The 14,638-nt window shown below is 42.6% G+C and overlaps 1 protein-coding gene across 1 annotated transcript in view; it reads left to right on the top strand.

Moving 5' to 3' along the window:
* The first annotated feature begins 6,234 nt into the window (after window positions 1-6,234).
* The window catches only part of plcl1 (phospholipase C like 1), a 63,942-nt gene continuing 55,538 nt past the window's right edge, over window positions 6,235-14,638 (top strand). The window contains exon 1 of the mRNA XM_076263951.1: window positions 6,235-7,167. Within this exon, the coding sequence (XP_076120066.1) occupies window positions 6,976-7,167 (192 nt within the window). The 5' untranslated portion in view covers window positions 6,235-6,975. The remainder of the gene's footprint in view (window positions 7,168-14,638) is intronic.

A 14,638-nucleotide genomic window follows, 5' to 3' on the forward strand; every position in this document is an offset into this window, starting at 1 on the left:
CCTGGGGGAGGTTGTATTGATCATGTGTTAAAAGTAAGTGCTTTTCAGGCACTTAATGGTAGCAATGGTGGTGTTGTGGCAGCTTGTTGTTTGTCAGATGCAAATGTTAATGATATACAGACCTCCAGAGTGTTTGTGTGTAACAGTGGTATGATGGTTAAACACTCAGGTATCAGGAAATGCAGGTGTCATGATTGATGAGGTTGATTATGTGCTATGCAGTGTTGTGGCTGTCTGGGTGTGTGTAGACATGCCCAAAATTGGTGCAGTACAGAGATTGCGGTAGGCATCATTGTTGAGGTTGAATTTCAATGAAGTACTGTAGGTGCAACACTGAGCGCATTGGTGGTCAGAGGGTGGATGTGCACTGAGTGCATTGGTGGTCAGAGGGTGGATGTGCACTGAGCGCATTGGTGGTCAGAGGGTAGATGTGCACTGAGCGCATTGGTGGTCAGAGGGTAGATGTGCACTGTTCTGCAAGAGATTTCCATGTACATTTACATTTATTCATTTAGCAGAAGCTTTTATCCAAAGCGACGACAAAGCGAGCAAGACAATAACACTCAAGCTACAGTGCAGAGGAGAATTAGCCAGGAATTACTACTGCATCTGTCAATTACTAGAGGATAGGAGTGCTATGTATCTGTACTAGAGGATAGGAGTGCTATGTATCTGTACTAGAGGATAGGAGTGCTATGTATCTGTACTAGAGGATAGGAGTGCTATGTATCTGTAAAAAATTGGGCAGAGGAGTGAGGGACAGGTGCAACATCTCAGCAGTCATGATCACTGAAGTGAAAAGCAAGAGACATGGAAAAGAAAGGGAAGGAAGGCTATAATGGAGGTAATGAGAGGAGAGCTGACAGGGGAAAAAACATTTTCCTGCTCCAAAAATCTTTCAGCATGTGTAGATCTATTTATAACCTGTAGTGTGAGAGACCACAGCGGCATGGTAACTGGCCAGAAATCTGACATGGTTTTCAGGGCCTCAACTGTACCACCTGTCAAACACACAGAAGGAAAACAATAGCCACCTGCTGAGCCCTTGGAAACACACGACAGGAACCAGCTACAAACGCACCCTTAAAAACATACTTAAGCATAATGCTAGTCTCGGGTGTGCAAAACAATGTTGTTATTGGGTTTTTTGACTGAAACATTGTGAAAATGTCACCATAGATCCTTGGCCCCACCGGATAGACCACTGATGAAACAGCTGGCTTTTGTCAACACCAACGGAGACTCCAGGTCAGATATTGTTTTTTTGTAAAGCAATTGTTTCTTTCTCCTCTTTGTGTGTTTGTTCTAACACCTTTGGCTGGCAGGGAAGGGAACCCACGGTGCTCAGGGTGTTGGACCTGGAGGGTGAAAGGGTTGATGTCAAGGAGAAAGACTTGGCCTGTGTCCAGAGGGGTTAAAGACTTGTGGCCTTCAAATAATAATGACCACAATGATGTTATGTAAGGCTCTGCTAATAGGCCTGCTGGCTTCAAAAAGCATTTTAAAAATGAGGATATATGGCTCTGACTGTCAAGCTAGAGACTTTAACTCTGGGTCAGTTTTTGTTAAAATTAACAAAAGATATGGATTTTAAAAGCTTTCACCTTTCATAAATAATCACAGATACACATACACAAATGCACATAATTCTGTAGCAATCTTGGATGATGATGACCAATTAATCATGCTTTACAACCTTCAGGTCTGTCGGCAGGGTGGAAGTCCAAAACTACCATTATGTACTCAATCTCACCACACCTTGGTAACAATCATGTATGTCCATTACCATTTCCTCTCATTCTGTCATCTTCCTCCGTGTCCTCTGACTAGCTGTCACTTTTTTTTCGACCTCTCAGCCAAAATAACAGGGAGAGACTGGGTCAGTGACAGGAAGGCTCTGTCCCTGCACGGCCCCACCCACAGACACTGGGAAGGAACTCAAGGCCCTCTTTAAACAGGCACTCTGAGGAGGAAAACCAAACATGTAACCACACACACACACACACACACACACACACACACACACACAAACACACATTCACACACACACACACACACACACACACACACACACACACACACACACCAAAGACGAGGAAAAGGTTTCTGGTGGTACTTAACAACAGGCTTCCTAATGGCTGTCTGATGTACACTTGGGATATGTTGATTATGTTCAGACCTTCAGAAAATCAGCACAACTCTTCACTGCTGCTGCTGCAAAATAATATAGCCCTGACTAAATGAGGGAACGGTTATCTTAGACAAAAATAACTGTCACGTCATTTCTCCATAAGATATTTAAGGCAACTAATTTTGCATTCCTTTGGCACATAACCTGCGGCAATTCACATCAATTTTGGATAGCCTTGTCCTGTCAGCAGTATACTGTATCTGTGACCACATGAGACCACATGAATCCATCAAAAACAAATACTTCCTAAATGCATAGTGTATCAACGCCACATCTCAGAATATCTTTGTGTTCACAGATTATTACACTGATTTCGGACATCATGTCTACACAACTATACAATTTCCCATGGTGCCAAAAATGCTCTGGCTGTGTGCCTACAATAGCTTACAGTTAGTTTCTACAGGTCTTGAAGGTTATTCGTCTCCCGATACAGACACAGTGTCCATTACAGATGCGTGCTATAGTGACCATATGAAGCTATTTATCTCACCCGCATAAACCTGATTCTATTACAGTAACTGGCATTTAAGGAGAGTAATTTCCAGAATAATGGCACCCTCTAGTGTCAAGAAAACATTAATGACATTGCAAAATTATAATGTCTACTACAATTTGATTAATGGATTTTCCATCTTCAGTAAAAATGAAGAATTGTGTTTGTTAGCAACTAAGGAAACAAAGTCCCAATCTAAATATAGCCTGACAACACAACATAAAACATAACAACATTCCAAATTTAATCTCATTTTGGTAACAACACTGATCATGCGACCCCAAAATAACCAGAAACTAATTCCAAGGTTGTTTTTTACTATAGTAATGCATTCAGGCTTGATATTAATCATAATAACATCATGGCAGAGCAAATCATATCTGGGCCCTGTAATGCTTGGCAGCTGGGTGTAAACTTCAGACTGACTCTGAATGGTAATCATGTGTGCTGTATTGACTGGTGGAACAGGCGAGGATGTCAGTGGGGTCCTCTTAACCCTGTAAAAAAAGCCAAAAACAGATAGAAAGAGAGCATCAAATAACGAGAGAGTGATGAAAAAGCAACAAAGGGAGATGAAAATGCATGTGTAAAGAAATAAAGAAAAGAAAAAAGAAAGAAAGAAAGAAAAAAGAAAGAGGGAATAAATTAAGAAATTAATGAATGAAAACAGACAAAAAACAGACCTAAGTTCAGAGTCCAGAGAAAGTATCAAATGGCCTTTAGGGTGGCTGCGACAGCATATCTCCCTGTTCCGTCGGGGAACAAGAGACTCTTGTACGAGAGACTCCCTTCTCTCCCAGGCTGAGTGTATCAGTGGTTGGCCCAGCTGGACAGACACCTGCTGCTGCTCCTTGATGTCCTCGGAACCGCACACGGGAGGAAGGACACCAGAAGATAGAGGGGAGGTAGAGCAAGGACATCAACACAGCCCTGACAACACATGCTGTATCTCGTCAGCCCTGCCTGCCCACACACACAACAGTGGTGTTGTTACAGCGAACACCGAGGCAGGGGAAGCTTTGAACGATAAACTTCAAAAACACCTGCAGATGGCTGGAGCCTTGAGCTGAAAGAGACACAAAGGAGTTGATAGGGTTTTGAAATATTGAGTAAATAAACCTCCATTCCAAAATCATTAACACTGTGCAGTGAAATAATCCATCAAACTTGCAGTTGCACTTCCTCTTTAATGACATAGCATGCAGGAGCTCTGTAGTGAACTGAAACATGGTAAAAGTATAACAAATGACAGTCAGGCAGTGGTAGAAAGTAGATACAGTAGATGGAGCATTTTTCTGCTACTTAAATGAATTGCCACAAGAGGTCACTGTTCACTAGAAACAAACAAGCTGACGCCTCTTTCAGTTCCTCAGCGTGACAAAAGGGTGTAAGGCTGTAGATGAACGGAGGAATTGAGCATCCCCTGAGTGACCGCAGAAAGCAGCCGCTGGAGCATCTCCTGAGTGACCGCAGAAAGCAGCCGCTGGAGCATCTCCTGTGTGTTCCAAACAGCATCAGCTGTAGGCTTGACGTCAGCAGTAGCTGCTAATTAGTCTGTTTCATCTGCCCTCTGGGTTATTTGCAGACGTGTCAATTTGGTTAGTTTATTTGTTTTATTAGTAATCAAATAAAACTAGGTCATTTTTGTGTGATTAAGCTGTTGACGCTCACTGTCTGCACTGTCAATCAAATATGTTCAATATGCATCATATGTCTCACTTTTTAAATGTATTTTTTTCAATTGAATCTGTCATGAAGGAATTATTCTTAGCCTCACAACCATGATTTTTAGCCATGATGAAATAGTGTCTCTGAAAATGCATGCGATCGCTCATCTTTCCCAATTACATTTTTGGCACCCTCAAATGTAAACTTAAAGATTTAATTTAAAACCCATGATAAAACATCAAAATGCACAGAATGATGACAGTTGCTTCTAACTTTTGACATTGCATAGTCCCTCAACAAATAGATCACTATGCAATGGCGTGTAGACACATTTAAAACATGTAGCACATTTATTGCTTGCGTATTTTCCTGGTCGTTCGAGCTGGCCAGCAAATTCTCTCCGTCTTTATAAATGTCAAAAAACAGACTGATTGAGAAAGCGAGCAGACTGTGTTCTTTTGTTGCTGCTGGCCGATGCTGTTTTCCATTTGTGTACAGGGACAGGCTTGACCCAAAACTGCTGTGGGGAACATGGTGGACTAAAGGCCAGCTGCATCTTGGCTGAGGAAAATAACCTGGCACACCTACACATAACACCAAAAAACATGATCAAGAGTGTAGATGTGATTCTTTTCTCTGTCTTTCTCTCTCTCTCTCTCTCTCTCTTTCTCTCTCTCTCTATCTCAGACACACACACACACACAGAGGGACAGAGACACACACTCTCTCTCAGACACACACGCACACACACATAAAGAGAGAGACAGAGAGAGAGGGGGGATACATATCTGGACATATTGTTCAGGTGGACACCTTTTTCTTCACATTAGTATGCTATTTAACATGAGGTCTTCATTTTTGCCAGATGCCTAAGAAAAGTCGACACCAATAATGTCTCCTTCTGTGCTCCTGTGCCACAGTGTTATTCAGCCAGTTGAGATGACAGCGTTGCCTACACACAAATGACTCATAAGTGCAGCCTCCAACCACATGTAAAACATGCTTTTTACCTTAGTCTTTTAGGCTGTCATTGATTTACATGTCTAGACTTTGTGTTTACCTTATCCTACTTGTTTTTTCTTGGTAGCCTGAACCTATTTGAGATTTCTCAGGAACATCAATGGTCACAGGGAGATGTTACCTCCCCGCTGCATATTCACAAGCAGGTGTTAGAGGTCGTCTAGTGATGCTAATGACATCCACTGCTCGCCACCTCACAATACACTGATCTCTAGACCCGAGGGCCACTCTCAACTGACATTTGAAAATGGGACCCACACTTGACTCGAACCAATTCACACCCATTTGCGAATCACCTCTGAACGATCACAAGTCCACAAGTAATGAATCACACATATGCACAGTGTAAATAGAAATGCAGACCTTTCCCCATCTATTCCCCTTTCAGGTGTGGGTCAGATTGGGGTGTGGGGGGGGTATTGGTGCAGTGGTTTGCTTGGTTTTTAACATCAAACTCAATATTCAACCCCTAATACATCAGCCACCTAATTGGAGATGATGACCATACCAACACAGCACAAAACATGATAGCTTCACCCTCCCAAAATGCGCATATGATGGCAGTGTGGCTCCCATTGTGACAAAGTACGAGACTCATGTGAGAAGATCATCTCCGCTTTGAACATCTGGGAATCTTCCAAAAAGCCCGAAACATTCCACATTCCAAACCAGAACTCCTCCCTTTCAAAGGCAGTCTTACAGAAACAGACTGTGTCGTGATACTGAGCGGTGTGTATTTTAATCCGATTGGCCCCAAGATGTGTCTGTCTCGATTATGGACTGATGGGAGGAGTTATACTAGACGATTGGAAGGCGGCGATAATGACACTTGTGTTCCTCATTCTTGTCAAATGCCGCTCTGTAGTGGAGCCCAGTAGTGGACTGAAGTTTACCATCTCATAACTGAGCAGTCATGAGGGATGAGGATATTTCAAATGATAATGCACCGATCCCAAGTAACCAAATCACAAAGGAGAAGATGATCGTTTTGCCGTAGTCTAGACTACTTGGGCTGCTCAAACAATAATTTGAGATCAGTTGGCAAAGTTTAGTCGATTTCAGGAGACGTCAACTGTTCTTATTGAAAATGAAAGCTCTTTTGGACATTTGAACATTTCAAAGATATTGGTTTGACGCGCGAGCCACTGGAAATATCCTACTTGTTGCATGAAAAGATCTCGTGGACAGAAGAATGCATCTAGGTAAAGAATCTATCACAATGATTTCGAACTGGCTGCATGTCAGAGCGTGTTACTGTTGTTTTGATTAGCCAACACAAAGTGCGTTCACTGAGAGCAGGATAAATGTTTACCATTGTGCGTAAAGACCTTTTTGGTAATCAAGAGAGACTCCGACAGATTTCAGGCTATTTAGGCCATATAGTTAACACAACTGTAATCACTACCAGCCGTTAAAAGTGACCCACCCCAAGACAGATGTGCAATTATTTGTCTGCTGCTGGCAAGTATCACACTTCGCGCGTAGGTTTTTATTAAATGGCTCGGATAGACGGGCGCCCATTTCAAACTTACTTTGCGGCTTTTTTCATTCAGTAAAATACACGGCTTTTACTTTCCTGCTAATTTTGCACCACATTAACATGTCGGAGCGGGACTGTTATGGAGACGGCGTGTGCGGGGATGGAGCCCCTGAGTTTCTACCCGCGAGGGCATCCCGTGCAGGAAGACGAAGCGGCGTCATCCTACCGACCACCGAGCGATCGAGTCCGGACACTGAGAGCGTGCTTTTGGAGGCAGTGAAAGCAGCTCCACGAAGAAGCAGCATTATCAAGGTATGCACAATAGTTTCAGAATCCAGACCTTGTTTTGTCGTCATGACTAAACGCTGGTCTGGAGACAAAGTTAGTTAATAAGCTTGCACAAGATAGCCATAAGGTTCACCCAGCTTTGCTTTGAATTAGCTGACGTTAATCTCTCAAAACGCTCACACATCATCATACAAATGACCAGGTTATAGCCCAACATCACCCGCTAAAGCAACAGGCACAATTCATCTAAGAAGTGGCCCAGAAACGACCATGAATTATTAGAGTAATTGAAGTAGGGTAGCCTAGAGATTGTTATTATTCAACTAAGCCGACAAGCTACAGGTGTATGACTGGTAAATTTCAGGCATGTCAGTAGATCTATTTATGAGACATTTTTGTGGTGAGTGAGTTCCAATAGTAGATGTCGTCCAACTCGATTGTTTGAGAGTCTGTTATATAATCTGGGAAACATTCTTGAATTTCCACTTTGGGATCAATAAACTATCTATCTATCTATCTATCTATCTATCTATCTATCTATCTATCTATCTATTCTGAAGAATTGTGTAGTAGAGGACAATGATTCAGACCTCACACAGACTTACTGGCCTTTTGTGCCAAAGATCCAATCTGGTTTTTAAGCTTATTTTGGAATCAGTGCTGAAGTGTCCCCAATGCATTTGAAGTATAATCTAACTTTACAAATGCACTGTGGTTTAATGTCACAGTGGTGGTGAAATAAACACATATGCTGTTGTCTGCACACAAAGCATTCACTGATGTTCACTAAATACCAGCTAGATGTTATTTGGCTGTCCAGTGGTCAACACTTCACCACGAACAAGACCTCTACAATACTCATTCTCCATTCTCTAGTGTAGGACATTTAGCCTCTCTGTCAATAAGATCATAGGCATGGCAGTTTGCAAGTATGTAAGGTCAACATATTCAGTGCCTCTCCAGTTGAACTGTTCAGTACTGTACGCTGCACACAAAATAGTCGTATTTATGAATTACATCTCAAGTATGTGTAAATTGTATTCTAACACCCCCTGTCATTCTAGATTTCAGTTTAGCTGCCTGACATCTGGAAACAGATTTTATTTCATGACATTGCATTTCAGCATTTCAGGTCAGATATCTGTTGTGCTGCCCAGTGTGTTGAGACCCAATGTTGTGACCTGATGACATCAGCATATTGGAAGTTGACTAGTGGTAACCTTTCCTGTAACGGGACAATGATAGTGTCAAGAGATGCTGGTGTTTGCAGCCAATCCTATTTGGGGACTTGGGGTCTAAATAATGGGTCATTAAAATAAGTAGGCTACATTTGCAGTGTTGGTGACCCTGTTGACGGAAAGCAAATCCCACTGGTGTAGCTTCCTGAAAGCGTGTACCGCTGAACTTTAAGCAGCCGATACATGTAGTTAAAAGTTACCTTAAACCGTCTTGGAACACAGGCTTGTGTTGCAGCCAGCACTCTCAAATGTCTAACAGTGAGGGTCTCAAATGAACAAAGCTGTTGATGAGGTGAGAGTCTTTGTTTTGGTGGTTGTGCCAGGCGACCTACCAAACCATGTCATCATGATAGACACAGAAAACTCCATCAGTGTGGTGGTCCTAAAAAGTTGTACTGTGCATTTGTAACTGTAGTGAGAGAAGACCTCTAAAGCATTTGAAGATTCCCCTCTTTGTTCCCTGGCGGACTCCAAAGTGGACAAAGTGTAGTAATCCTCCTCTTCGCGTCAAGCGTGGCCTTTGTGTCCGGGTCCCTCATGCTCGAATTCAAACCCAGTCATGACCGAGGGCAACAAAGTTCCTCTTGAGGAGCCGGGAAGCGGTACGCAGTGATCAACAGATGGCAAAGAGGATGATGATGTCAGTGGCAGGCACAGTCAGCGGTGTGCAGGGAGGAAGGAGGATGGGGGTTGTATGGAGGGAGGGGTGTGTGTGTGGTCACGTGTTGCTCCTAAGCCGTGGCTCTTGGTGCATCATACAGGGATGCTGGGGGTGGACAATGCCCTCTCCTCATCGGCCCATCACAGACCCCGTTTCATCAGCAGTAACACGCATCTCAAGGGGCTTTTCTGAGTGATGTCACAGGAGTATTATGAGAATGGTTGATTTGCTTTGTCCCATGTGTTCCATTGATTTCATCCATTCTCTGGATATTTGAAAGTTGGCCTTTACTTGTAAACCTTGGTAGAGTGGAGGAGGCCTTGGATTGCACATTTTATGACCCGAAAAGGCAGAATATTTGTTGGCTAGGCCTGTCAGAGAATTTGTTTCCCTAACAAGTGATTCCACCACATCACCCAAGAGCACGGTGTGCAGTGCTTACATACTTGTACAGACTAAACAAACTTGTAGAGAGAGGATAGCTTGATGCTACATCAATGAAGTTAGACGACTGCTGGCACAAGCCCCAGGCTAATACTGCTCTATTCTGGGACATTAGCCACATTTACATGGACACTTTTAATCAGATTAGAAATGAAATAACAGCTCAAATAAACAGAATAAAAAATTCTCATATAAACACCTCAAACGGAATAAAAAATACCTGATCCGATCAGAATTTTAATCGGAATGAGGTGGTGTATTCCGTTTCTATTCCGATTGAACAGCCATGTATACTGTCAACATTGAGCTTTGAAAATAAGGGAGATTTCCCGGGTTTCTCACGCAGAATACTAACCTGACTCTCGCCAGATGAATTTCATTCCACCTAGCTCCTCTCATCCATCTGGAACCGATCCATTGGAATGGTGTTTCAGAAGGCTGGGCCTAATCAAAAAATGCTTGCATATGATTTAATAAGCCACTTGTCCGTCATCTATTGACGTGCTACTTCAACCACTCACATCGAAGCCAACCCGTGACGCTGATAACAGTCTCACAGTCGCTTCTACGCTATGTCACATCTATGAAACTCCCGCCCTGCGTCCTGATTGGCTCAACCATACAATCTCGTGCTGAAATCACTCTCAATGGAAGAGGTTCCAGATGGATGTGAGTGAAGCTAAGCGGAGCTAAGCAGAACGAAATTAATCTGGCGAGAGTCAGGTTAGCAGAATACAGGAAAATGTCAACATTCGTCCCCCAACGTTGGAAGGGTTGCAGTAGGCCTATTAGTCCATTTCGCAATTGCAAGCTTGTGCATTGGTCAGCTAAACAATACAACAAAGTAGCCTACTTTATTTACGCCTAACAACAGCCTATATTAATTTGGTCAATTTTATACAGCCCTAACAAGGCTAAAGTTCTGTAATTGATGCCCCTGTGCGCTGTCATGGGGGGTGGGCTATGGCTTCAGGATTTCTTGCCAAATTACAGGAACATAAAAAAGAACCAATCTTGACCTCATGCTACGTTGTGATTGTTAGAAGACGGAATGCTGAGATGGTTGGAGAATGTGGGAGTCAGCAAAAGGGCTTTGAATGGCAGGCATTGAAAAGATGTTGCTGCAGTGGTCTTCAGTCTAACGAAGTGGCGGTCATATAGGTTTAGTCAGATTTTTATTTTATTTTTTTTCCTTCAATGAATTTCTGTCAATGATTTCCGGGACACATTGATCCGTTGCCCACCCGCCGCACTGGGCCCCCCAAAAGGAGGTAGGTCGGACACAGTAGGCTACCCTTACAACTGATAAAACAGATATAGGCTAATATATAGGCTTAATTTGTTTAACCTTCCCACCGACGTAATAACTTCCTGCAAACGTAATTATTATTACGTTGGTGGGAAATTGGGTTATTATGTTGGCAGTAGGCAATAGTTATTACGTTGGTGGGAAATGATTACGTTGGCAGGATTATTACGTTTAAAAAGTGCTGATTTTGTGCCGATTTTTATAACGTTGGTGGTTTATTACGTTGGTGGGAAGTTATTACGTTGGTGGGTGTTAAACGTACCCTTGTGTAAACAGACAGCACAATTTTTGATCAGAATATTTTAATTGGAATGACAAAAAACTGTCCATGTAAACGTGGCTAATGTGAAGCAGGCAGATTCAGCTGTGTCTGGGTGGAGGTAATTAGTATAGCGCCTCCTAGTAAATGAAGGAAGATGAGATAAGAGCTGATTGATCAGAGGGATTTTTCCTGTCCTTTCTTTATTTTTATATATTTGGCTGACATTTTTATCCAAAGCGACGAACAGATTTCAATTAATTGCAGGGTCAGATTCCCTGGGGTAACTCGGGGTTAAGTGCCAGGCACCTGGGAATTGAATTCACAACTTTTCGGGCTACTGCATGCTAACCTGGCTCCTTATCCACTACCCTACCATCGCTATCCTTATTATATGGTGCTTCAGAGTGATTAGGATTACAATAATGCATGGCTCTCTCATCTAATGTGACCTGCTCTCTTTAGGTTTAACATTTTTTTAATTTAGCCCCGCGGTAGCCAAGATTGTAATCACCACCTGCTTGAATCGGTTGATAGGGATTAGGGTCAGATGTAGTTAAGTAACGTTGCATGCAAAACAGATGTCTAATCAGTTGATGTCTCTGTCTTTTTACTGAAATCCAACCCCGTTCATAGCTACTCATTGAAATGAAATGATAAGCCTGATTTGGATGTCTATTAACAGTGTCTGTTTAGCGAGACCCTAGTGTGAAGTCTTGAGGGACACCAAGAGACTGTTACAAATTCAGCTGGCCTCAGCTGCATCAGTAGACAATCTCCATGTACAGCTGTTACCACAAAGCATCTTAACCACAGTGTTCCTAGATGTACTTAGATACAGATGACAGATGATGAGTATTGAAAGTGATTGTAGATTGAGTTGCCACACTTAGAAAGCTTAGAGGCTGTAACCTGTTGCCTGGGGCACAGCCTGTTGGATCCTATGATATTTGCAGTAAGCTGCTGGTTTAGTTTCATTCTGGCTTCAGTTGATGTGTGGGAAATCAATCATAGTGAAGACATTTCTGCAGCATTTCCATGTCTCTTGAATTACTTTTATTTTGGAAAGTAATTTTAAAATGTGCAGTTCAGATAGGGTTACATAATGTGAATGTGTTTCTGTACACTTATTCTAGAAGTAGATGTCATGTAGCATAACACCAAATGACTAAATGTTGTGAACACTAGCTGGTTTGCGCCTCAGAAGTGTATATGTCTTTCTGCACCACATTCTCTCCTCCTCCTTCACTGCTGTTTGTATCCCCTCCATCATGTTTCAGTTGCTGCCACTCAATCTCTCACCATCTTTCTCTCTCTCTCTCTCTCTCTCTCTCTCTCTCTCTCTCTCTATATATATATATATATATATATCTGTCTATCTATCTCTCTCACACACATTCTCTATCTAAGCTTATGTATCTATGTATCTATCTATCTATCTATCTATCACACTATTTCTCTCTCACTCTCTATCTATCTTTCTATCTATCTATCTATCTATCTATCTATTTTCTCTCCTTCTCTCTCTTCCTTCTTTATCATGAAGTATTCTCTCCTCTCTGTCAATTAGTAGTCCCTGTCCCTGCCATTCCCTCCTTCCCATTAGGCTACCCGTCCACTCTTCCTGATTCTCAGAAAATCTTATTTTATTCTCTGTAAAACATGTTGTGTATTCAAGAAATGTGTATAATTTGAACACTAACACAGCACTAACAGTAAGCATTAGTTAAATCAATGTGAGTTAGTGCTCAGACGCATCTGTAACTCACATTGCAACCAGTATATTCAGTCTAAAAGGGGTCTGTTTCAGTGTCAGTTCAGTACTTGACAACATGTTTGTCTTTTCATGAAGGCAATTGAGTATTTTTCCACAACCACGTACAAAAAACCTTCTCACTTCTCCCTTTCATACTCACTCTCTCTCATCTCTCTTTCTCTCTCTTTATTTCTTTATTTCTCCTCTCCCCCTGACCTCCTATCCCCTCTTCGTCTCTGTGTTTCCTCTGTTCTTGTCCTCTCTGGACAATGATTTGTTTACAATGAGTTGCTGGCTACTGCTCAGTGGTAATGACAATGTTTCTGCTGTCACACAGTGTTCCTCTGTGTGTCTGTGTGTGTGTGTGTGTGTGTGTGTGTGTGTGTGTGTGTGTGTGTGTGTGTGTGTGTGTGTGTGTGTGTGTGTGTGCCTGCGCGTGAGAGTTTATGTAAGAGCTAGAAAGAGGGGGAACAATCCGGATAGAGGTTAGTGAGAAGCCTGTGTCCACTGGTGTCATCGTGACACCGGTGCCGCACTGCACTAGGAACCAACACGCACACAAGCACACACACAGAGCTTATGCACTACTTACTGGCATAGTATCATGTGAAGGTGTCCACGTGAAACCAATTAATATTTCGAAGTGCTCAAATAAATTCACCCACCACATGAATTCACCCACCCATGGTATTAATCCATTATAACTGTATAACATGTATGTTATGTTATGTTTATGACAGAAGTCATCTCTGTTGAATTCTCCATGTGCTTATGCAAATACATGAATGCAAATCCCACTTTCTCTCATGGGCAAGTTTTCATGAGTAAGCCAGTGGCCACCAGTGTGTTAGCTTCTCAGGTTTATTCCTACTAATAGGAAGTAGTTAGTCCACCAGACAAGTTTATAATGACGCTCTCTACCCTGACCTTTTGAATTAACACATTAAAGCTGTAATTCCTCTCATGACGTTGGCCTCGCCCAATGAGACAACCAAGACTGTTTTGTGAATGGGAAGAGCAGGAATGTTTGAAGGTGTTGGCATGTGGAGCTTCTTTTCCTGTTATGATACGCTGCCCTCATCCACTCAATACTCTGTTAGTCATGACATGAGTTGGCATGAGAGAGAGAGAGACAGTGAAAGAGAGAAAGAGAGTAAGAGACGAGGCACAAGCAAACTCTTGCTGTTATACACTTCCGGTTTAGTAACACCCTTTTCACAGCTGATGTTGTGAACATGTCTCTCTCACTCTCTCTCTCATTCTATCCTTCTCTGTCTCCTCTGTATTTTCCCTCTGTCTGCAGTATATGTTGTCTTTCTTCCTCCCCTGTTTTGCTGCGTTAATAAATGCTGTTGTTACAGCTGTTACAACTGTTACAGTTGTTACTGCTGTTGTGCAGCCCAGTGTGTGTGTAACAGCTTACAGCTGTTAACCAAGTTAAAACAGGAACAGAGAAAAAGAGAGAGGGAAAGAGAGAGAGAGAGAGAGAGAGAGAGAGAGAGAGACTAAATGAAGAAATTAAGTTCTGAATGTACTGAATGATGGGTGCGTTGTAGGAGTGGCTCCATGGTGTGTTCTTCTGGTCAGTGCAGATTGTACTGCACACTGCGGAGACAGACACTGTGGTGGCACTTAGCAGGGCTGGGACACCACCTCCAGCAGAGGAGGACTTCAACTGGACAGCTCCTCTGAGGAGATGTTAGACCTCCACTGCAGTCTAGAAGCCACATGCACATACACACACACACTTAGGCATGCACGCACGCATTCACACACACACACACACACATACACATACACAAACACACACACACACTCACACTAAGGC

Source organism: Alosa pseudoharengus, unplaced genomic scaffold, assembly GCF_046254945.1.
Source record: "Alosa pseudoharengus isolate Yale_2024_CS ecotype anadromous, Long Island Sound unplaced genomic scaffold, YU_APseudo_1.1 YU_APseudo_1.1_scf_3, whole genome shotgun sequence".
NCBI lineage: Eukaryota > Metazoa > Chordata > Actinopteri > Clupeiformes > Clupeidae > Alosa > Alosa pseudoharengus.